General features: G+C 46.1%; 1 protein-coding gene across 1 annotated transcript in view; it reads right to left on the reverse strand.

Moving 5' to 3' along the window:
• The window catches only part of LOC143828914 (acyl-CoA (8-3)-desaturase-like), a 31,298-nt gene extending 10,928 nt beyond the window's left edge, over positions 1-20,370 (reverse strand). Inside the window, exons 1-7 of the mRNA XM_077319075.1 lie at positions 19,867-20,370; positions 13,267-13,377; positions 11,319-11,516; positions 7,730-7,831; positions 7,083-7,211; positions 4,555-4,615; positions 2,873-2,949 (exon numbers count right to left, since the gene is read on the reverse strand). Of these exons, the coding sequence (XP_077175190.1) occupies positions 2,873-2,949; positions 4,555-4,615; positions 7,083-7,211; positions 7,730-7,831; positions 11,319-11,516; positions 13,267-13,377; positions 19,867-20,370 (1,182 nt within the window). The remainder of the gene's footprint in view (positions 1-2,872; positions 2,950-4,554; positions 4,616-7,082; positions 7,212-7,729; positions 7,832-11,318; positions 11,517-13,266; positions 13,378-19,866) is intronic.
• Positions 20,371-24,367: the final 3,997 nt, after the last annotated feature.

The following is a 24,367-nucleotide window of genomic DNA, read 5'->3' on the forward strand; positions in this document are numbered from 1 at the left end:
ATTGGCTGTTTTGACAAAGGATTATTCATTGGCTGTATTTGGTTGTGACACAGTCTACTGATGTAACAGGACTGATTCCCTGTCATGTAAGGAGATCATAGTCTGAGGAAGAGTGCTTGCACTCAAAAGCTCACACCCTGAATAAATCTTTGTTGTTCTTTAAGGTGCTACTGGTCTCTGATTTTAATTTTGAAGTATTACACCAGCTAACATTTACCTCCCAGCATCTTTAAACAGCCCCGTGGCGCGGAGCGCCATGGACTGAATAAAGCAGTAAGGGCACTGTGGGAGGAGTTAGGGCGGGCCCTGTCCGGGATAAAAACTCGGAGGGGCCAATCAGGAGCCGCTTCGCGGCTCCTGATTGGCCCCTCCAAGTGTCCATCCCGCCCCAAGCAGGCAAAGCTTCAGCCGAGCCGCGCAGACAGCCATGGGTGAGAGGTCGGCCGCGCAGCCTTCTCCCAGCCGGCGGAGCGGCCTTGCGGCGTCATAGACGCCGCTCCGCCGCTCCGCCACTCCGCCGCTCCGCCGCTCCGCCGCTCCGCCGCTCCGCCGGCTGGGAAAAGGCTTGGGAGAGCTTCGGGGGGCGGGGGGGCCTGGCCGCCTTCTCCCGGCCGGCGGAGCAGCCTCGCGGCGTCTACTACGCCGCGAGGCCGATCCGCCAGCCGGGAGAAGGCTTGGGGGGGGGGGGACGAAAAAGGCTCCCCAAGCCCCGGGGAGCTTTTATTCGCAACGGGGGGGGGGAAGGAAAAAGGCTCCCCAAGCACCAGGGAAGGCCTTCCCGGGGGCCTGGGGAGCTTTTTTTCGCAACAGGGGGGAAGGAAAAAGGCTCCCCAAGCCCCGGGGAAGGCGCTCCGCGGCTCGCAGAGCCGCGGAGCGCCTTCCCTGGGGCCTGGGGAGCTTTTTTCCAAATCGGGGGGGGGGGAGAAAACAGCTCCCCAGGCCCCTAGCGGCCCGGCACACGCCGCCTCTGTAAAGAAAATGGCCGCCAGCCAGAAGATGCCACCAGGGAGCCCACCCGCTCAACGGTAAGCCACCTTTTATTCTGCCCCAGTCTGCTAGCGCCCATTGTATTTCGGATACAATGGGCTTTTTTACTAGTTGTTAAATATGAGGACTAGCAAGTTCTCTCTCATTCTTAGCAATGAAGGGATCTGCGTATCTCACCAAGAAAGTGTTGTGTATGTTGCAAAGTGGACTTGCAGAGTGGAAACCACAATTCAAACAGTGGGGACATTTAAGACTATTGGTTAACACGCAGGATCTGTCCTGCCACTGGATCACTGGAAAGGTCTAATTAGTTTAAACCAGAGATCTTGCAAGGAGCCAATCACAGGCCCGGATAGGAACCTGGGACTGCATATAAGTTTGTGTGATGGGCTATGTTTTCCAGTTCAGTTAGTGTGGTCTAATAAAAAGCTGATGTAACGCCATGCCTGATGTGACACCACAGCTTACTGAACTCACTATTCAATAGCAAGAAAGAAACATTTGTAACACTGCTAGATTTTTAAATTATTTTCAATGGGAAGACACCATTCTTACTTCTTCCTCCTGGAGTGCCGAGGGTGCAGACTGTCACCAGCACCATTTTAAATCTGCAAGGCTGCTCTGACTTTTAAGTAGCAAAATGAGAAGTTGTTCATGACTTGAGGACTCCCCTCCCCCATTTTGTAACATCCAGCCTGATTAAGAGTTCTGGAAAATGTTTAAACTTGCATGCAATTTTCTGCTGTTTTGTTTGAGTGTGTGTGTATATTTGCCATTAAGTGATGGCCAACTTATGGCTACCCCTAAGGGTTTCAAGGCAATAGACCAACAGAGATGGCTGGCCATTAACTTCTTCTGTGTAGTTATCCTGGAATTCCTTGGTGGCCTCTTCCTCACCAAATACTACCCATGCTTAGCTTCTAAGATCTAGTGAGATTGGGTTAGTCTGGGCCATTCAAGTTATCATAGAATCATAGAGTTGGAAGGGGTCATACAGGCCATCTAGTCCAACGCAGGATCAGCCCAAAGCATCCTAAAGCATCCAAGGAAAGCGTGGGCCATCCGCACGAGTTCAAAGTAGCAGAAGGCTTGCAAATGGTAAACGCTACTAATTTGCCATTCCGCATGACGTCGCACACAATCTGCAACAGTCCTGCTACACTAGCGCTAAAATCGCTTCGTTGTAGCAATTTCCGGTGAATCCTCAAAAGTGTTGCAGGTTGCTAGTGCTAGTGTTGCAGGTTGCTGGCAGGAGTGTAGCGATTTTCTGAGGGTGAATCCACTTTTGTGCATTCTTAATGTGGCGGCTGCAATAGTCCCTCTCCCTGGCTCTCTCCTCCAGACTTCCGGCGAAGCGATTGCCATTTTTTTTCCTCGGAGCGAGCGGGGAAAGCAACGAACCAGCGAGGCTTCATTCACCCAGCAAGGCTTCTCCGGCTACAGTCCCTCCACAGAAGTGCTTTAAAGCTCCCCTAAGTCCCCAAGCACAACACAGCCCCCTGTTTGCAAGTTCCTTTTATTTTCGGCCGAAAATCGCCCCCGTGTGGGGGGCGGATTTTTTTTCACTCGAGGGAGCGTGGTAACAATGAATCACCAGCTCACACTCCAGCTAGATGGGTCTCTCCATGCATATATAAGGCAAAGGTATCCCCTGTGCAAGCACCAAGTCATGTCTGTCCCTTGAGGTGATGCTCTCTAGCGTTTTCTTGGCAGACTCAGTACAGGGTGATTTGCCATTCCCCAGTCATGACAGTTTTACCCCCCCCCCCCAACAAGCTGGGTACTCATTTTACCGACCTCAGAAGGATGGAACAGCTGAGGCATCCTAGGGTGGAAATGAGAATTCCTTTTGCTTCCTTTGCAGCTCAGATAATGTCATACTTACCATCCAGAACTTTTTTTTGAAAATAACGAAGAAGTTGTGATAGTGGAACAGGGCAGGAATCAGCAATGGAGGCAGAACTGTCAGAAAAAGCAAAGTAAAAGAAATATAAAGCGAACACAATGTTCAACACACAGCTGAAAGAAAGACAGCATAGTAAATCCATAGATTTAGTTCTGGCCTGCAGATCCAGGACGCAGTGCAAGGGGAAAAAATCACCCCCACTATAATTCAGTCTGGCCAATGGCAGGAGCTGGTGAGTAATGTTGCTAGATCCAGGATGGGAGTCTCCTGGAGATTTGGGGATGGAGCCTGGGGGACAGGGGCCTCAGTGGGATACAATGCCACAGAGTCCACCCTCTGAAGTATCACTTTTCTCCAGGGGAACTGATCTCTGCAGTTATGAGATAAGCTGTAGATATGAAGGATTCCCAGATCCCACCCAGCTGGCATCCCTAGTGCTTTATTGCTTCTTCCCTAAGCCTCCTTGGAGCACAGTAAAGGAACACTCTAGCATAAAGCAAGACCATTATTCTGTTTTGGCCTTCTTTTGAGACTTTCTTTTGATGGTTAGTTGGGCTTGTGTGGCAGGAATACTTGCTTGTAAGATTTTAGACCTTGGAATTCTATCTAGACTTTGTACCTCCAGTCTGGCCTTCTTCACACCTGTACCAGAAGTCTAAAGCCTGAATAAGTAGTCTAGGTTAGCTATTATTTTCCTTTCTGTTTTTCTTATATTTACATAAAGGTAAAGGCAAAGGTATCCCCTGTGCAAGCACCGAGTCATGTCTGACCCTTGGGGTGACGCCCTCCAGCGTTTTCATGGCAGACTCAATACGGGGTGGTTTGCCAGTGCCTTCCCCAGTCATTACCGTTTACCCCCCAGCAAGCTGGGTACTCATTTTACCGACCTCGGAAGGATGGAAGGCTGAGTCAACCTTGAGCCGGCTTCTGGGATCGAACTCCCAACCTCATGGGCAGACAGCTTCAGACAGCATATCGCTGCCTTACCACTCTGCGCCACAAGAGGCTCTATTGCACATTTATTTGAATAAACTTTACTAAATATACTTGGTTGTGAGGTTTCAATCTAAACCCACTAATTTGGTCTATTGTGGCAAGAGCTACCAAAGTAAATATTTTTGTAACTCATCTCGCATGTGTCCCAATTTGCATTGCTGACTTCTTGGTTAACTCCCATTACAGCTGGAGTCCTGGTTCTGCAGACTCTCAGCTGAAGGTTAGCTGGGGTGGGAAGGGGGGGGGCTGGTGGTGGCCCCCTGGGCAATGAGGAGTCACTCCTGAGTTTTATGCATTTTGGTTTAGAACTTCAATCCAAAGCTTTCTTGTAGGTTTTTGTTGTTATTAGGCTTATATCCCACTGCATTCTGAAGACTTGGGGCAGCTTACAAGATAATCCCCCTCCGATAAAACCCTCATACAAAACCTATTATACCCAGGGACTCTAAGACCCCCTACAACCACAAAGGTTGGCAGCTGAAAAAAATTCCCCAAGCAGACCGATTGCTACCCACTTGCCTAGCATAGGATCCCACTGCAGTATCATATCATAAGTCTCTCTGGAGACTGAAGTAGAGACCACTGAAGAAGCACCATGCACATAATTAATTACACATGAAACCAACAACTTGTCATAGTATTTTATGAACCTGAAGGTAACTCACTGATGCTGAAATACTTGTGTTGGTGGTTGTAAGGCATATATTTTGTCATCTTTATCCCAAGCTGTGAAAAGAAAGTAGACTGAATATAGAGACATTTTCAGCCATTACATCATCTTTATGCAGTAAATTAGAGATCTATGCACATGAGTGATCTAGGTTTGCCTCTCTAAAAATATGCCACAGATAGACATGAATGCTACTAAACCAACAAAAAAAACTGATTCTAAGCTTTAAGCTTTAACCGTGGCCCTCCAGATGTCCATGGACTACAATTTCCATGAGCCCCTGCCAGCGAATGCTGGCACGGGCTCATGGGAATTGTAGTCCATGAACATCTGGAGGACCACAGGTTGACTATCCCTGTTTTAGAGGATACAGATCACAAAACGAAGAGAAGTGTTGTATGTCAAGGAATGTGGACATCATTCTCTGCAGGCACCTTTGCCTTGTGCATTAGTAGGAAGAAGCAGTCCTCCTGCACCTTCGAATGGCCCCACTTGCTACACCCTGGCTACAATACCAGATGCACCAGGCCTCATCTTATGCTCCCAAGAAATCAGGAGGTATTGAATACGGGGGGGGGGGGGGGGGGGCTGCTAGTTATTCAAAATCCTAAAAAGGGCTTCATCTGTAAAAGAAGTTTAGTTTCTATAATCTCTTTCCAATGCCATCCCTCAGCCTGGGAATATGTGAAGTAAGGAAAATTGCCACCAAACATTTTCATGAAGCCATCACAAATATCACTGCGGAAATCCACACATCAGAGATGACAACTGAGCACTTGTAGTAAATAAAGGCGAGATTTCCAAACAGAGTTGTGATTGGACCCATTGTGTTTTGCAAATTAGACATTGATAAAATCGTTTCCCACTTGGAGAACATAACTTCTCTGGGTGTTAAAGTGCTGTCAAGCTGTTCAAGGTACTTCTAAATAACACACCCTATGCTTGAGAGGACCAGTGAGCCAACACCTCTGTAACAACTATGTAGCAAGCATTCCCTATTCCACAACCTTTCTGGGTGAGAAATATCAGGGGGTCCTACTTCCCTGCAAAGAAAAACTGGCTGATTTAAACTGATGGGATTTTTTATTTGGCTCAAATGCGGCCAAAAATACCCAAATCAGTATTGATACAGGTATCTCTCATCCTATCCGAACCAAATCACCCATGCCTATTCTATAGCACTGTGATTTGGGAATGAATAGAACAAAGTTTGAGTCTAGTGGAACCTTTAGGACTAACAAATTTCTATTCAAGGCAAAAGCTATGTAGGCATGTGCACGCACACACACACAAAAATCAGTATTTTTCTGTGCACATGTCTACTCCCAGTCTTCCCAGACATGGCTACCCATCTCCACTGCCTGAGAAGGTGGGGGAGGCATTTAAAGGGTGCCCTAAGGAGCTGATCTTGAAAGATCAGCTGTTTGGTAAACTCTCCCCGCCCCCCGCCACCCAGCCTTCCCAGGCAGGAGAGAGACAACTCTGTTTCTGCTGCCTGAGAAGCTGGGGGGAAGCATTTAAAAGGCCTGTAAAGCAGTTGGTCCTGACAATCAGCTGTTTGGCATGGTCTCTTCCTCCTATCCTTCCCAGGCAGTGGAGAGTCAGCTCTCCACTGCCTGAGAAGGCTCTGGTGTTGAGGGACATTTAAAAGGCACGCCAAACACCTGATCCTGACAGAGCAGCAGTTTGGTGCCGCTCTCCACCCGCCCCAAACCCTTCCTAGGAGGACAATAACACATGGGAAGGGTGCAAGGAGGAGAAAAGTTTAAACTGGCAAAATTGTCACCAAATTACAATTTGGATACGACTGATTTGACCAGTTTGAAGTACTGGGATGGGCAATTTGGCTCAGATACGTCTGAAAAGTACCAAAACCAATGCAGATTTTTGTACTTTTTGACTCATTTGAACTGAATTGCCCATCTCGAAAGCTTTGTTGGCCTTAAAGGTGCCACTGGCCTCAAACTTTGTTCTATTTCTTCTGACCACCACGGCTATCCCCCTGAATCCATAGTAATAAACAAATATTTTCAGCCTCTAGCCAGTTCCTGTCTCATTCTAAAAGGTCACTGGAGAGACAGGCTCAAATTGAAATCTTGGAAACCGAAGTGTCCAGTAATTTGTTTGCATGATCTAATGTTTCCAATGGGTCTTCAGAATATCTTTTGTAAATAAGCTGACTGTGCTGAAGTAGTGACATGATTTCTTTTTGTTGGGCTGCCTGTCCTCATAAGTGCTAGACATTTCCTTGGAATCTGCTGTCTGAAGCCCCTGTTGCATGTTGCTTCAGTCTGTCCTCATACATCAACAAACGCCCAATGTACAAGGATACTGTGACACAATGTAGATTACAAACACCTGTGAAGTAACAGCATGCATCCAATGTAAAACTGATCCATGGAGTTCTGCTTATACACAGATCTTGAACTTTGGGGGGAAAAATACCCATAGGGGCAAATGTGAAGTACTCATTATAATGAAGTACACACTGTAATCAGAGGTTGTAAGAATCACATTACTCACCTCCACAGAAAGATTTTTTCCAAAGGCAAACAAAAAAGGGTGAAAGCTAACGTCTGGGTCCTTCGAATAGCAATTGGGCTTTACATGGTGTTGATTATGCAAAAGATTCCACCATTTTGATGATCCCCCCTGTTAAACGAAGTCAAACAATGAACATTGAGGATATATTTCTTCAGGCTTAAACCTGATTAACAGTCATTCTCTTTCCCCAGGGAATCCTGGGATTTTATGCCTATGAAGCAAAGCTATGGATCTCTTCTTTACCAAATTTTCAGAGGATTCTCAGCACCCTTGCTAGACTACATTTATCTCAATTCCTTAGGGAAAACATTGACAGGTACAAAATCAGTATTTTTCTGGTATGATATAGTCTCCAAATTCCCCTCCCCACACATGCCCATATATAAATAACTGTAGCATCATACAGTCCATGTTATATAGTGCCAGACTTGGACTGGCAAATCACTCTCTCAGTCTAACCTATGACATGGTGCTCTACTCAGGACAAACCAGAGCAGAATAGAACCATGAACCTGAATTCCTTAGAAGAAAAGTTGGATTTAAAATGTGATTGGTTATCCAAGCTGAGTTTTCTGATGAAAAAACAACCAGATCTTACAAAAAGTGTCTCAGAAACCAGCACTTACAATCAGATGGTTCATCACAAACTTCTGAAATCGGCGGTTCCACTTAGTCTTCGGGAAAACTGAAAAGTGCCCCAGGTCATGCTGCAGCCAGGAAGCCTGGATCTGGGGGCCAAAGGAGATTGTCAAGACCTGCAGCTGCCTGTTATCTGATGTATCCTTTTCTTTGTGGTAGCTACAATTTGAATAAGCTGAGACACAGATTTGTGGAATATACCCAGGGCCATTCCGCACTCGTTCAAAATTGCACAATGGTTGTAAATTGAAATCGCTACTGTTTTGCTGTTATGCACAACGTCGTTGACAATCTGCAACACTCCTGAAACCGATCCGCAGAAAGCGCTTCGTTGTAGCGCTTTCATGGAAATCCCCAAAAGTGGATTCACCCTCCGGAAAGCGCTACACTCTTGCAACCAATCTGCAACACTAGCGGGAAAGTTCTGTGCGTTACCATTGTTGCAGTTTCTGCAGAGTCCCCCCTCTGGCTCTCTCCTCTGATCTTCCGGCGAAGCGATCGCCATTTTTTTTTCTCGGAGCGAGTGGAGATCAATGTACCGGCGAGCCTTCGTTTAGCCAGCGAGGCTTCCCTGGCTGCAGTCCCTCCCCAGAGCTGTTTTAAGTCACCAAGCACCAAGCAACACACAGCCCCGTTTGCTGGTTTATTTTCCCTTTATTTTTCACTCTATTTTCGGCCGAAAATCGCGCCCATGCGGTGGGGGGAGAGTATTTTTTTTTCACTCGGGGGGAGCGTGGCAACGATGAAACGGCAGCTCAAACACCATCTGTAGCTAGATGGGTCTCTCCATTGCAACGAATCAATGCAGATTCGTTGCAACGTGTGGGTTTTTTTTAAACCTTCCTTAAAGGGAAGGGGGCTTTGGGGGAGCATGATAACGGCTGTCCATTGGCTATTTGATGGCCAGGGGTGGGATAAAGCTCAGCAATATCGCTTCCTGGCTAGCGATTTTTGCCGAGACCGGAAACCTGTGGGAAACGATAGAAACGCAACTGGATTCCACTACAAAGGCAGGTATGCATAACGATGAATTCCACTATTTAAAATGGTGTTTTTTTGTTCCGCAACCAATTTGCTACATAGATCCTGGTGCGGAATGGCCCCCATTGTTTCTTTGTCACCTGTAAAGCACTACTAACACTGACTTAGATGGTCCAGGCTACCCCAGTCTTATCAGATGAAGAAGAGTTGGTTATTATATGCTGCTTTTCTCTACCCAAAGGAGCCTCAAAGCAGCTTACAATCCCCTTCCCTTTCCCCACAACAGACACCCTGTGAGGGAGGTGAGGCTGAGAGAGCCCTGAGATTACTGCTCCATCAGAACAGCATTATCAGTGCTGAGGGAAGCCCAAGGTCACCCAACTGGCTGCATGTGGGGGAGTGCAGAATTGAACCCAGCTCACCAGATTAGAAGTCAGCGCTCCTAAACCACTACACCAAACTGGCTCTTGGAAGCTAAGTAGCATTGGTTGAGTTTAATAAAATAAAATCAGAGTCCAGTAGCACCTTTAAGACCAACAAAGATTTATTCAAGCTGTAAGCTTTCAAGTGCAAGCACTCTTCATCAGACTCAGAACTGACCATCATAACCGTAGGAATATATAAGCAAAAGTTAATCCTGTTACATTAGTAAACTGTGTCACAGCATCCAAACACAGCCACATGATAACTCCCTGCCAAACCAGCCAATCAAACCCCTCAAACCCATTTGTAGTTCACAAAGACATATCAGAAATAAAACTGTCAAAGGCAGTGATCCACAGCTCACACCCTCCTATTTACTGCCAACCCCATCTGTCTCCATACCAGTATGAAACTTTCGTACAAGTAGAAGCTAAACTGGCAGCTATCTTGTCCTGGGACCAGAAAGTAGAGCTCACAGCCTTGAAAGTAGAGCTCACTCTCCATGATACAGGAGCATTTGCCTCATTATATTCAAATATTAACAAGGACGGACTCATTGCCACTGACGAAAGCCAGATTGAAAACGGAAAACAAATCTAGAGACTGTTTTGGCAGAGTCAAAGCCTGAATAAATAACATAAGAGACTTTTTATTTTCTTATGCTTTATTAAGCCACTGGATAGATTCTGTCTCCATTGTATCCTATAGTGAGAAATTAGATTCTCTAGTCTAGTCTTATCTCATTGGATACAATGAAGGAAAGCCATATGGGGCAACCACTTTGGATGCCTCTAGAATTGGACCCCCTAGTCCTGTCTTCTTGAAACTTGGAGAGTCCCCAGAGAAGAGGCTCCTGAAGTAACATGGAAAGTTTGGAACCTCTAACTGAAACCCTACCTCCCCACACCAGGCCACTGAGAAATGGAAATAGGAACTTTAACAAAGCATGGAGGAGGGGGAGATCTCTAGAATGCAGATGTCACCCTCCAGACAGGAGATTATGGGAATAAACAAAAACTCCAGCTCAATATTCACACAGAGCAGTTCCCACCACCTAAACTGGAGAAAAGGGAGGCTGCATGCCATATCAGGGGAGCTGTGGCTTCACACTCCAGCAATTCTGGGGAGCAAACCTGCAGCTAGGACCTGGAGACCCACTGAAATCATATCATGGCAGAGAGAGAACACTTCAGTTCCCCTGCAGTGTGTGTGTGTGTGTGTGTGCGCGGGGGGGGGGGGCTTGCAGTGTCTCAACACTAGGAGTCTCAAGAGATGCCAACCTCCTGGTGGGTTCTGATAATAAATTCCCGCCATTGCAAGTAATGGTCAATTACTTCCAATTGTGAGAATTTATAATTAGAACAGAGTCCATTTTTTCTTACCTATTGGAAATAATGGAGGTAGGATGGGGGCACCCTCCTTGGGAGCCCCTAGTATTGGACCCCCTTGTCCAGTCTTCTTGAAACTTGGGGGGGTCATCAGAAAAGAGACTCCTGAAGCTACACTGAAATATTTGAGCCTCTAACTAAAACTCTCACCACCACCTCAGTCCACTGAGAAGACGGAAACCTGAAAACTCCATTTAAATCAATAGTTCCATTGATTTTAATGGTCCAATTGCTTCGGAGACATCAACCTTCTGTTAATGGTCCAAATGCTTTGGAGACATCAACCTTCTGTTGTCCCCCACCTGGGGGTTGGCTGTGGTTCAGTGGAAGAGTCTCTGCTTTGCATGCAGAAGGTCCCAGGTGTCATGTTTGCCTCTGGCTCATGCCATGGCTGTCTTGACCAGATCCAAATCTGAATCAGTTCATTCAGACAGACATTTAATGGTCTAAATTGGGTCCCTCCAAACCTGAAATGGTCCATTTTTTTTTAGTTGCACATCCCTACCACCCAGTAAATTCAAGGTTCCTACCTAGAGGCAAGGAGTGGCAAACCACATGTATTCATCTCTTGAGTTGAATACCACCAATGCACTAATAACAATAAATCTCATGGGAAAGGATTGAAATGTTTTAATAAATCCACCAATGCTGGGAGCTAAATTTTAAAATCCCAGCTGATTTCCCAAAGGTAAGAACCAATCTCATCAAGCTGGTCCAAGCTTAAGGAACCAAACTGATTAAGTACCTGGGAGAACAAGGGAGTTCTGTGATCATGGCAACTTACCTGTGATGTAGTCAGGAATATTAAAGAGGCAGTGAATGGCAGCAAAGATGTCCCACAATACAAGAGGGTGAGCCAGGCTGCAGCTTCCAGCAATATGATATGAAGGAGAAGGCACAAGTAGAAGAAAATGTTGGGTTTCATGAGTCCCATTTTCGTTATGGTGGCTCTCAACTCACGGAAGTCATCAATAAGCTGTTTCTATGAAGAAATCCAAAATCTAAGAAAGAGGTGGTACAAATGTGCATTTGAGGACCATGGTAGGAGCCTAGCCTTATATGCTTGACCTTCTGTTGTCCCCCACCTGGGGGTTGGCTGTGGTTCAGTGGAAGAGTCTCTGCTTTGCATGCAGAAGGTCCCAGGTGTCATGTTTGCCTCTGGCTCATGCCATGGCTGTCTTGACCAAAGTCCCAGGATCCTCTCAGGGCAGAGAAAGTGTTTCCTCCTGCCTCTGGCCAACCTCCTTGTTTCCCAGGCTCTTGGGCTAGTTGGGCTCCTATTGCTTTCTGATTATTATAGCAGTTCTTTCCTGCCTCTAGGTGAAGCTGTAAACTGAACATACCTTTGATAAGAAGAGGTACATCATGTAAGATCACAGGATGTGGGCACAAATGGCAAGAGGGGGGGAGGGATTTTTGGCTCTATTATGTTTCAAACCTGTGTATGTCCCTAGCTTTAGCAACAAAGCATCCTAAGTTCCACAAGTTAAAAGCATTCCCATAGTCGCCATGGCTCTTTGCACTGTACCTGCTGGTGCCTTGCAAAAACTCCAGGTACTGCTAATGGTGGTGCTTTTCCAGCTGGCTGGGGTGGGAAGGTTCCTTCAGGGAAAGGGGGCAGGGGTGGGGTGGGAGGAGAAGAAAGCCCCAATCACTCCCCAGGACAAATCTGTGCCTCAATCCTCAAGGAAAGCTCTGGAATCAACAGCGCTCCTCCTCCTCCACCTCTGTGAGCCTAACTGGAGAAGCACCACCACCACCAGATTGTGGAGTTTTTGCAAGGCACCAGCAGGTATGGCTCACAGAGGAGGCAGAGGTTTCGGTGGCTGCTGCTGTTATGGAGCAAGGCAAACGTTGTTGATTCTGGAGCTTGCCTTGAAAAGGGAGGTGCAGTATTATCCTGGGGAGAAATTGGATCTTTCATCTCTCTCTTCACACTAGTCACCAAGGCAGTGAGCCAGGAGAAGGGCTTCAGGACCAGGCTCTTCTCAATGGGTGAGGCACAGAGAGCCTTTTTTGAAAACACTGTTACCACATTATTATGCAATAACAGCTTTAAAAAAATTAAAATGCTCTCTGAGGCCCCACTGCACTGTGGAGGCCCAGGAGAAAGAGGAGAGAGAAGATAGTGAATGCATGAGGGAGTGCCAGCCAGGTGTGCAGGCCAGCTCCAAGGCACACGCCCCCATCCATTATACAAACAAAATAATTACTTAGCAAATGGAGGGAGGAAGGAGAGTTGCCAGAAAGAGAATTGGCTGCAACTACACATACACACCCTATTGGGAGTGGGAGATGGAGCTGAGCTGTGGAGGCCTGGGGGGGGGGGCATTTTAAAATTGTTTTTATTATAACACAATAGACTTATTTTTTAAATTTAAAAAAATTTGGACTCGGAGCAGGGGTCAAATGTGACAAAATGGGGCTAGAAGATGATAGGGAGGTGGGAAGTTTCCACTTCCTGTTCTTTTGCTCCCTCATTCAAGTGGAAATATTTGAGGCAGAGGGAAGTGGGCTAAAGGCTCCCCCATGTGATGGTGGGGAAAATTGGAGCAACTAGCCCTGGGCCAAAAACCGGGAGGCAGCGTAGCATAATGCCTCCTCTAGGGCAGACATCAATGAAATGAAATAAGCATCCCTGAAATGTGCAGCAGGTGTTGGAACAGAGCAGAACAGTGAGAATGCCAGTTGGTAGAGAAGAAGCACGTAGGGCATTCTCAGGACAGACTTACATTTTTGGAGGGTTCAGAACTAGGCTCATCTGATGCCAGCTCCCCAATCTGCAGCGAGCTCAAAAAACTCTTCACTAATGTAGAGTCAGCATGCATTGTGTGAAAGGCATCCTGTGAGATCACGGGGGGGGGGGGGGGAAGAGACAGGACAATGTTATATAACAGAGAATATTGCATGAGCATGGACTCTTGCATATCCTGCTTGGAATTTCTCAGCAACATTATGGTTTTAAAGGAAGTTATTGAAATAGGAAACAAGGCAGACACTGAACACCTTGTTCTGGAATCGAGGAAGTCAGAGAGGGATTTAGTGGTGAAATAGTATGATCAAATATAGAAAATACCACTTTCTTGGAACTGTCCAGCAACCGATTGAAACGTTAATTCAAACCAGATATCTGTGTATGCTGGACATGGAGGTTGCACAGGAATTCCATAGGCCACTTGTCTTAACAAGAACAATGTGAATGTGGTACCTTTTGCAGTGAAAGGCCCCACTACAGGGCCGCCTCTGCTGCAACAGCTAAATGCTTTTACTTACTGGGCCACTCTGCAAATGAGGAAGATCAACAGCTGCTTGCCCCCCAGCATTCTCTGCTGTGGCTGGAGCAACTTTATATTTGAATAGCACTCTTTGCCATGTATGCTAATAATTCAAAATACAGAGTTTGTACAAGCCTTTATATATGACAGTTTTAAAACATGGATACAAGTGGGGGTTATCACATGGAGTGATTTTGTTAAAGAGCAGGAAATTATATCATTTGCAGCTCTTAAACAAAAAAACAGAGTATATATAGAATAGAAATGTTATAAATTATAAGCCATCTCAAATGGATATATTCTATCCTTAAAATAAGTTCCAACTGATCATTGATAAACGAAGCAAACAGAACTGTTGATATTCATCATATATGTAATTATACCCTTACCTTCAGAGCAGATGTTATAAAGTTATGCTAATTAATATTTCAGGTGAAGAGTGGAAATGATTGTGTATAGATATTGTGAATTCATAATTGAGCATAAATATTCAGGGAAATGTATTAAGAACAAGATACAGACAGTACTTTATACTGTGAAGGAGGCAACAATTGAGATGTCCACCTGCAAAGGATACATAGTAATTAAAAAAAAAACCCTCTTTCATACTTTGTGACAGTGCACAATATAGTAGCTTAATATATTTAAAACTATGGAAAAAACAATAGAAAAGCTCCCACCTGTCCGCTGCTGCACCCATCAGCCCCTGCTGTCTTCCACCCCCACCCCCATAACTCCGCCACGCACGGCCCGCTGCCCCAGGGACATGCCTACCTTCGCCGGCCGGGCCCGGACACCACCTGCCATGGCCTTCTCCCATCGCCTCGCGCATCCGCTGCTCCATTGTGGGCCCCGGCCAGCCTTCTTGCCGACACTGCTATGGCCTGCGGCCCAGGGAGGCGCCCACCTGCGCCAGAGACCCGGCCAGAGCCACCTGCGCCATTGCCGCCCGCATCCACGCCTTCTCCTATGCCCTCCCGCGCACGCGTGCCGGAAGGGGATGGCACACATTCTTCCGCGGGCCCCTGATCTCGCCCATTTTTATAAATGGGCTTTGCCCCCAGTATAGGAATAAACTTGAACTAAGTGGAATTTTTACAATACCAAAGAAATTTTTTACAATATATACAAAGGTAGTGTGCATGGAATGCGTTGTATGAATATGGAAGATACAATAAAATATAGTAATAGCAAAAGTATCATTCTTTTGTGTATGTTTTAAAAATGAAATTAAATGAAGCCTTGCTGTGACCCTCCCTAAGTTCCTACCCCCCAAAATACCCCTTCCTGCAAATTTGGAGGATCCTTTTCAGATAGCGGGATGTGGGGGGCCAATTTTGCTGAATGTTTTCAGTATGCAGAAATGCTATATTTAATAGTGAAATTTCGTCATCCTGCATACCTTTAATTCTAGTGGAATATTGAAGTCCCAGTAGCAGTCTATTCATTTCCCATGAAGGAAGCGATATTTTTCCACGCTTCGTCCTGCCCCTGGCCGTCAATCCAGCAGAACAGCCAATGAACTGTTGTGTTTGTGCTCCCGAAAAGCCCCTTTCCCTTTAAAAACTGTTTTTTAAAAACCCAAACACACCAGTCGCAACAGATATTTGTTCATTCATTCTCAGAAAGACCTTTTTTGCTGGCGTAGGAGGTGGTGCTTAATCGTTTACATGCTCTTCAAGTAAAAAGAAAATTCCCCCCTCCCCATGGGCGCAATTTGTGGCCGAAATTACGGCCAATGTTGAACAGGGAGCTGTATTGTGCTTGGAAACTTTAAAGACGCTTGCAGTAGGGAGCTTTGTTTTACTGTTAAGCACTTCTGTGGAGGGACTTTAACTGGAGAAGCCTCACTCATTCGTTGCTTTCACCGGTCTAAGGGGGGAAAAATGGTGATAATGTCTCCGGAAGCTCGGGGGCAAGAGCAAGGAAGGGACAATCTTTCTATCACTACATTGAGAATGCACATGTCTTTTTTGGATGTGTTGCAGGTTGTTCTCAAGAGTCTAGCGTTTTTTTAAGGGGGAATCCACTTTTCTGGATTTCCCGAAAAGCACTACAATGAAGCGATTTTTGCGGGAGTGTTGCAGGAGTGTTGCAGATTGTGTACAACATCATGCGGAACATTGAATTAACAGCGATTACCAAAGGTAAGACATCTGCTATATTTAAGTTGTGCGGAATGGCCCTGTGTTTTACCTTTGAGCTTTTGTTTGGGGTTAGTGTTAGGCATTAATTAAGCTATATTTTAAAAACTGATTCCTTTTTGCAAAGTACTAAATTCAGTTGAATATCTTCTTTCACCCTCTTGCTGAGTTATAGATGGGCTGGCATTATCATTCCTCTATTAGTTTCCCCCACAGACTTCCTTTCATTTCTTTCTTCAGTCTATTTTGCTCTGCTCTCAGGATATTATTCCAGTCATTATTCCAGGGTTGCCAACTCTGGGCTGGGAAATACCTAAAGATTTGGAAGGTGGAGCCAGGAGAGGGAAGGCTTGGGGAGGAATCTCAGCAGGCTGCAATGCCCCAGAGTCCAGTCTCCAAAGCAGCCATTTTTCCAGGGGAATTAGCCTTGGGTACTTGGAGATCAATTGTAAGAGCGGGAGCTTCCCAGGTGTACCTGAAGGATGGCCACCCCATGCATCCAGTTCACAACTGTTTCTAGTACATCCTTGTGGGAACATTATTTCCCAGGCGGAAGCAACTTGTTTTTAATTGATCAGCATGGCTTGATTAACTTTGTTTCAATTAGCAGTTATCACTAGGGCTTCCACGTCTCCACTGGCCACTGTTGGGGGATGGGGGGTGGTAGTGTTCCTAGATCCAGGAAGGGAAACTCCTGGAGATTTGGGGGTGGAGCCTGGGGAGAACCCAATGGGACAATAGTACCGTGTCCAGCATCTAAGGCCACCATTTTCTCCAGAGGAACTGATCTCTGTAGTCTGGAGATGAGCTGTCATCCCAGGGGATCTCCAGGTCCCACCTGGTGGTTGGCATCTCTAGTTACAACTGTCACCAAGTGTCTTTGACTTACTAAGGTTATTTGCTTGTGAAACTGATTTCTAAGTTACGAAACTATATTACGAAACATTACGAAACTATCCAGATGACTATTTCAAAACTGCCCTTTCTTGGTATAGAGATGTACACCTTCTCCCTTGCCTCAGTGGAGAGGAGGAAAGAAAAATAAAATGGGTAATGTGCACATCCTTTAATCCTAGGTCAAAACCTATCCCCCACCCAAAATGGTGAATTGAGTTCTGTCACACAGAAGCTTCCAGTTTCTTGTTCAGACTCCATTAATCTTCTCTTACCTGAGGCCTCCAAAAAGGAAGGAAGGAAGGAAGGAAGGAAGGAAGGAAGGAAGGAAGGAAGGAAGGAAGGAAGGAAGGAAGGAAGGCCCTGTGTGTGAAAGAGATAAGTGGGTGAGATCATTGCACTGGATTTCAAGCCTTAACTTATGTCAGTAAAGGGCAGGGGGGATCCTTCCCATGGCTGTTTTGGCTCTTGAGGGAGAATTTCTTGGGTCTGACTCCAGGCCCACCAGCAACCATTGGACAGTATGCTACCACATTACTTGCATGAGTTGCACAGGCCTGGTGACTGAATGACTTGAGCAGAGTTGTCTGAAACTCAGCCCCTCCAAGACCGAGGTCCTGTGGCTGGGAGGTAGGGGGATGGGCCAGGAAATGCGATTACCCACCCTGTTAGGGATGCAACTTGCAACTGTGTCCCAGGCCAGGAATCTGGGTGTGATCATTGATGCCTAACTAACTATGGATACTCAGGTCGCCAGCCAGGCATTTGTCCATTTTCGCCAAGCTCTGCTGCTAGCACCCTACCTGTTCCCTGAACACCTGGCCACGGTGATCCATGCAACTGTCACCTCCAGAATAGACTTCTGTAACTACATGGGCCTGCCCTTGTCTCTGACCTGGAAATTGCAGCATAAAATGCGTGTAAAAATGCGGCAGCTAGGGTCCTCGCAGGAACATCGTGTAGGGCCCACATCCAGCCTGTGCTGAGGCAGCTACACCGGTTGCCAGTTGCTATCCGGATCTGGTTCAAGGGTTTGATTTTAACCTTTAAGGATTTATGTGGGTTGGGACCCACATACCTGAGGGACCGCCCTATGCCCCCCCCCAGGACTTATGCTCTCTGGGTGACAATCTACTGGTCATTTCCAGCTCCAAAGAAGCATGCCTGGCCTTGACCAGGGCCAGGGCCTTCTCAGTCCTGGCCCCAACCTGGTGAGCTATGGGCCCTGCAGGATCTTTCAGCATTCAGCAGGGTCTGCAAAATGGAGCTCTTATGCCAGGTCTATGGTTGAGGCCGGGGCACTAGGGAAGATCTATGGGGCCCCCCTGGGGTCAAACAGCAACTCAGGTTATCTTGTCCCTCATCCCTCTTGAGGTAGGGTCAGGTGGGGATGGGGGTGGTGTTTCACCATGTTGTCTGATTATGTATTTTTTCTGTCCATTTTAATTGAGTTTTAATGGGTTTTTAACTGGGCGTTTGTAACCCGCCACAAGCCAGTTCAGGACTGGCAGGTAATAAATAAAATAATAATAATAATGCTTGCTATTGTTCAGCAGCAATCATCCCATTATATCTAATGTCATGTGGTGGTCAAAGTTTCAGACTAAGATCTGTGGGACCCAAGATTCAAAAGCTTGCTGGGTAACCATGGGCCTAGGGCTGCCAAGTACTTTCTGCCAACCAGCGAGGGATGGGGGGGACTTACCAAGAGAAAAGAAAGGCCTAGGCCAGGTCAGTGGTGTCATACCAGTGACTTTTGGGTAATGATCTAGCATTTAAGGATAACCCTATGGTAAAACCAGCTTCTACCACAGAGTTTTTGTCCTAATACCAGAGCGTCATCCAGAAGTCACTAGGTCACCTGTCCAGTGAAGGCAAGCAAAGTGCTATGGATGCACCTGGCAGGAGGAATGTCTGGGCTGGCAGCAATCTGACAATATCTCACTATTTCCTGGTTGCACTACCATTTGGATGTGTTCCCATTCCCATCATGCTAAATCCATGGTGACTGCAAAGGGAACCTGATCACAACATGGTTATAAGGTCAGTTGCCATAAGAGAGTAGAGAAATATGTTGGTTGCCTGCCTTATTTGTTAATCATAGAAGGATAACTAATCTAAATGGAATTTCTTCCAGTTTTCAGATTCACATTAAATAAACCTGCTTCTCTCCTGCCCCCTGGCACTGGCAGCATGCTGCAGCTCTACTTGGATTTTAGTATTCATAACCCCCAGCTATCTCTAAGGTTCTGCTTTTTTCTAGGATCACAAAGTGTAAGGCAGGCACAGCAGGGGAAGAATAACTCAGCAGGTGAGTCCTCTACAGACACAGTGCTGAACCCGTGCCCATGCCAAACAACACTATCAGTGATGGGCATTTGTGTTTCACCTTGCCAACTCACTGACCTGGGGACTGGTCCCTCCCTACATAACCACTAAGGGAAAGGGAAGAGAAATCACTGCATGTTTGGCACCTTTGAGGAAACAGGCAGACTGTTTGTTAGGATTCTGTGCTTTGCAGGGTGGAGGCAGAAGTGCCTGCTCTACATGAGGTGAAACAGAAACAAAATATGTCCACATGGAAATGCAGAATGAGACTAGTGTACTTTCTCTAGTCAGTCATGCAATCAGCCAAACTTAAATCATATTTCTGGCCACATTCCAATTGCTGGGCTAATCTATCTGAAACTTTTAAAGGAAGGGCAGGAGTCAGTCATCTCCCCCAACCTGCTCTGGACAAACCTGTGAAGCCGTGATGCTCTGGCATATCCCTCGCATGCAGGAGGGCTCAGGTTCAACTCCTGGCATGACCGGTCAGGGATCTCGGGGACCAGAGATTGGGGGAGGGGGGTGTCTGTCTGTCTGTCTCTCTGCCCGGAATCCTGGAGCCACCAGAGTCAGCAGCGCCAAGTGAGACGGTTCCAAAGGACCCTGACGAAGGCAGTTTCCAATATCATCATCACCACCACCTCCACCACCACCACCACCACACTGCCCGCGCCCCCGTCCCCAATCTCACCGTCGCATCCTCCCCTATGTGGGCCTTCAAGATGCGGGCGCCCCCGGGGTGTCGCCAGTAGAAGTGCCTGACGTCGTAGACTTGCCTGTCGACCACCAGCCACATCTCCCGGCGGGGGTCCCCGCGCTTGGTGCGGAGCCCGATCTCCTCCCAGGTAAAGAGCCCCCGCCGCCGCCCCCCGCGGGCCGCCTCGCCCGCCCCAGTCCCGCCTCCCTCCTGCACAGCCATCGAGACAGAGCCCGGCACGAACCATCGCGGCGCCCGGCATCCCCGCTCCGTTAAGAAGGCGCCGCGCCTCGCCTCGCCCCGGCCCCGCCTGCCCGCCCACCCCAGGTGGCCCGACGCAGCGCCCCAGGCGGCGGCCAGACCGCCCGCCCCCGTCCGCCTCACCTGTCGCCGCTGAAGAGGGGCTGCCACCTGGCGGAGCTCCCGCGGGATGAACTCTGCTCGGGGCGCAGGGCCGCTGGCCTCCTGCTTTCTGCCCCTCCCGGAGGCGAACGACATGGCTCTGCCCCTGGACCGCCACCCTCGGGAAAGAGCCCCCCCCCCCGTCACTGTGGCCCTCCAACTGATGATCCATTTGGCCGCTGACTTCGGTGGATCTTTCTCTTCTCTCTTACTCAGAAGTCCAGTTTAGCTTAGGGAGAGGGAGGGGGAGGCTTGCGCTGGAGGACCCCTATGAGCGTCTCGTGTGCAAAGAAAATAGGGCACTTCCTTGCTCTCCTGCAGATTCTCTCTTTTTGACTTAAAGTGCTGCTGACATAATGGCAACCTCATAGGGTTTTTAAGACAAGAGACCTTCAGAAATGGTTTCTAAAAAAACAAACAAACCGATCTACATGGATCCTTATGGATCCTCTAGTCCCCCCCACCTAATTGTCCCAAATCTAATTTCAAATCAGATGTCAAACCCTGGACCACAGATTAGACCTTTAAAAGGATCTAAGTCTACGTGACTTATGAATTCTCTATGAATCCTCATGAATTCATAGGATATTTGCACTGGAGCAAAATAAAAGCACATTAATAGTGTAAATTATGTCTTTATTTATAGTCAGTCAGTCAAGTTTATTATATCTACCCATTAGCCATTAATGCTCGGCATGGTCAGTGGCAAAAGGAAACGTGGTCGCCAAAGGATCCACTGGCTCAACACAATCAAAGTCGATACAGGGATGACCATGGACCCACTGAAAGAAGCGGTCACTGACAGAGACAAATGGAGAAAACTTTCCTACAGAATCACTGAGGGTCGGACACAACTGAACAGATATCATCATCATCATCATTAGCCATTACAAGTAAGTGAAACTATAATAAGTATACAAATAGAAATATAATCAAATTTTAAAAATTATGTTAAAGTACTATTAGAACCATAAACTAAACTGCTAAGTTGAATCTTGGACCTATGTGAACAAGGACATTCTATGTGACACATAGGCTTCAACATCTGAAAACAAAAATGCTATCTTCTCAGCGTCTGGGTATAAGTTTAAGCCACAAAAAATTCCTCACAGAAATGTAGCCCCGGGGTTTGTATATGATGGACAAAATAAAATGTAATAGGACAAATCCTTCAGTGAAAAGGAGCCACATATGGAGGTATGTTGATCCCTAGGGATTTGTAAATAACACCCAGTCAGTATTGCCAATTGCATAGTGTATGGAAGTAAAAGACACTCTCAGGTTTCAATTCAAAATGTTGATGAAATAATTTATAGTCAACACTACAAATTTCATTTATACACCATTCCACCATGGTAGCAGAAAAATATAGTTAAAAATTCTCAAGATTTGTGCTTGAGAATGAACCCCCAAATAGTCCAGCCTTCCTCAACTTTTTTCTGTTGAGAAAGTCCTGAAAAATTCTTCAGGTTTCAAGAACCGCCAGAAGTGGTGTGATCATGCAGAATATGGTTGGAAAGCATAATTGTATACACATCCACGGAGGGTCCTCCCCTTTCCACTCCTTCCAGGGCCACCATTGACCATTTTGGGAGGGGGGGACAGGTTGACATGATTATGTATGGTCATATCACCCAATAAATGTTAACTATCTGTTTTATAAATGTTATATAAAATGTCTCTCTCTCTCTCTCTCTCTCTCTCTCAAATCAGTGGTCACAGAATTGTTGATGCCTCACCTGAATAGCACCTAAACAAATGGCCTTGTATTAAAGACTAGAATTAAAGCCCATTGTAGCTGATACAACAGGCGCTAGCAGGGGAGAAGGGGGAAATAGCAAAGAGAGAGGGAGGTAGAAAGGAAGAGAGTGATTAAGATAGAGAGAGCTTGGCACTGGGAAGAGAAAGGGGAGGGGTTATCTAGTCTGTAAGGTTATGAGGTTAAATATGTGTGTTGTGTGGGGGCTTGTGGTGGCGTGGTGACAAATGAGGGCATGGGAGTGGAGAGATGAGCACTCACCCAACTTGGCCATAGAAGTCCCCTCCCTCTAGAGGGCAGTGTTTCACTATGGAAATGGAAACATGTCAAACATTTTAAAATAATAAATCAATATTTTCACAAGGCTAACATATATATAAGACAAGAATATTTTAACTTGTTTTCATGCTAGATAACTTGCTGGACATACCTTCCTTACTGAAAACTACCTGTTTTAATTACATTAAGGCCTTGTGCTATTAGCATCAATAAATTTTGGGTTGTCTTTCACCATTTCTAATCTCAAGTTTATTTTATGCAACATTTTATGCTCGATTTCATAGTTATTTCTCATATAGTTTAATGATGGAGGTAACCCAACTGAGTAGCTTTATCTAATCTTTGCTTAAATTGATTATTTATTCTATCTACATTAAGTGAGAGACATTTAAATGTATTTCTCAGTCTGAATAATTAATAGGCAACACAATCCTGTGGCTGGCAGAAGACAATCCTGTGGCTGGCAACACAATCCTGTGGCTGACACTCTTCACTCTGCAGGTGCTAATCTATTTGTAGTCCCTGGCCCCAGATAAACATGTCTGGCCTCGACCCAAGCCAGGGCCTTTTCAGTCCTGGCCCCAACCTGGCCATTCAAATATTTAAAAGGCTGCCATACAGATGATGGAGCAGCGTTGTTTTCTCTTGCCCCAGAGGGACAGACCAGAACCAATGTGATGGAATTAATTAAAAAGAAATTCTGTCTAAACATCCGGAATAAGTTCCTGACAGAGTGGTTTCTCAGTGGAACAGGCTTCCTCGGAAGGTGGTGGGTTCTCCATCTTTGGAAATTTTTAAACAGAGGCTGGATAGCCATCTGACAGAGAGGCTGATTTTGTGAAGATTCGAGTGGGTAGCAGGTTACAGTGGATGAGTGATAGGCTTGTGAGTGTCCTGCATAGTGCAGGGGGTTGGACTAGATGACCCAGGATGTCCCTTCTAACTCTGTTATTCTGCGATTCTATGAACAGCTGGCATTTTTCATTCCATATATAACAGTCTCTGTTGTAAAATTTTGAGCATCACTTTCCTCATGTGAAAAATTAATGCAATAGTGAAACAGTTTCTTCAGTCTTTGACATCTCCTTTATTGGAACTGAAATGTAGAGCCAGCATTTCCAGTCTGTGGGCTACTGTCTTGTTTTCCATATGTGTTGGCATATTCGTTAAGATTTTGATGGATTTTAATGGAATTTTGCATTGGTTGTATACAGTGTTTACAGTGGATGAGCGATAGGGTTGTGAGTGTCCTGCATTGTGTGGGGGATTGGACTAGATGACCCAGGAGGTCCCTTCCAACTCTATTATTCCATGATTCTTCTATGATTCTATGGAATGAGGTCCAGAAGAGCTGAGGGCCCTGACGGAGCTGTCTAAGTTCCGTAAGGCCTATAAAATGGAGTTCTTCTGCCAGATCTTTGGTTACAACCTGGGCCCTCCTCCAGTCGATGTTGTACCATTGGACGAACCCCCACCCTGTAGTGATTGGATGAAGATCATGGAGGATTGGGGATTATGCTGCTGTCTTGAGGTTAAGCTTTTAAGGGGTTTATTGGTTTTATTAGGGGTTTATTGTTTTATATGTAAGCCACCACGAGTCCTCCAAAAGTGGTGAGATATAAGCATTCAGTATTAATACGTTAATGGGCTGGTTTTGACAGCTGTTCAATGTCAAAGAAGCAAAGATGTTCAGGATCTCAAAATGGGTTGTCAGTGGAACCTCCCTCGCTGATTGTCTCAATTGGGACAAATGCTTCATGATTCTTACTTTCAGTGGTCTAGACAATATTTCCACGTAAAGTAACTGACATGGACATTTTATAAAGTATATGACATATCTTGCTAAGCAATTTATAAGAGTTCACAACTATCTTAATGCCATTTACTGGATTTGTGAATTTCTGAATAAGTAACATTAATGAGAATATCTCATTAATGTATGATACATCAATGAACACTAATAACAAGGAGTAACATCTATCTCTCTAATACACAATGTGAATATAATATTCCTCTGTAATCTGCAGGATCTATTGAGCCATACTTTTTTGTTTT

The sequence above is a fragment of the Paroedura picta genome, chromosome 2 (genome assembly GCF_049243985.1).
Source record: "Paroedura picta isolate Pp20150507F chromosome 2, Ppicta_v3.0, whole genome shotgun sequence".
In the NCBI taxonomy this organism is placed as follows: Eukaryota; Metazoa; Chordata; class Lepidosauria; order Squamata; family Gekkonidae; genus Paroedura; species Paroedura picta.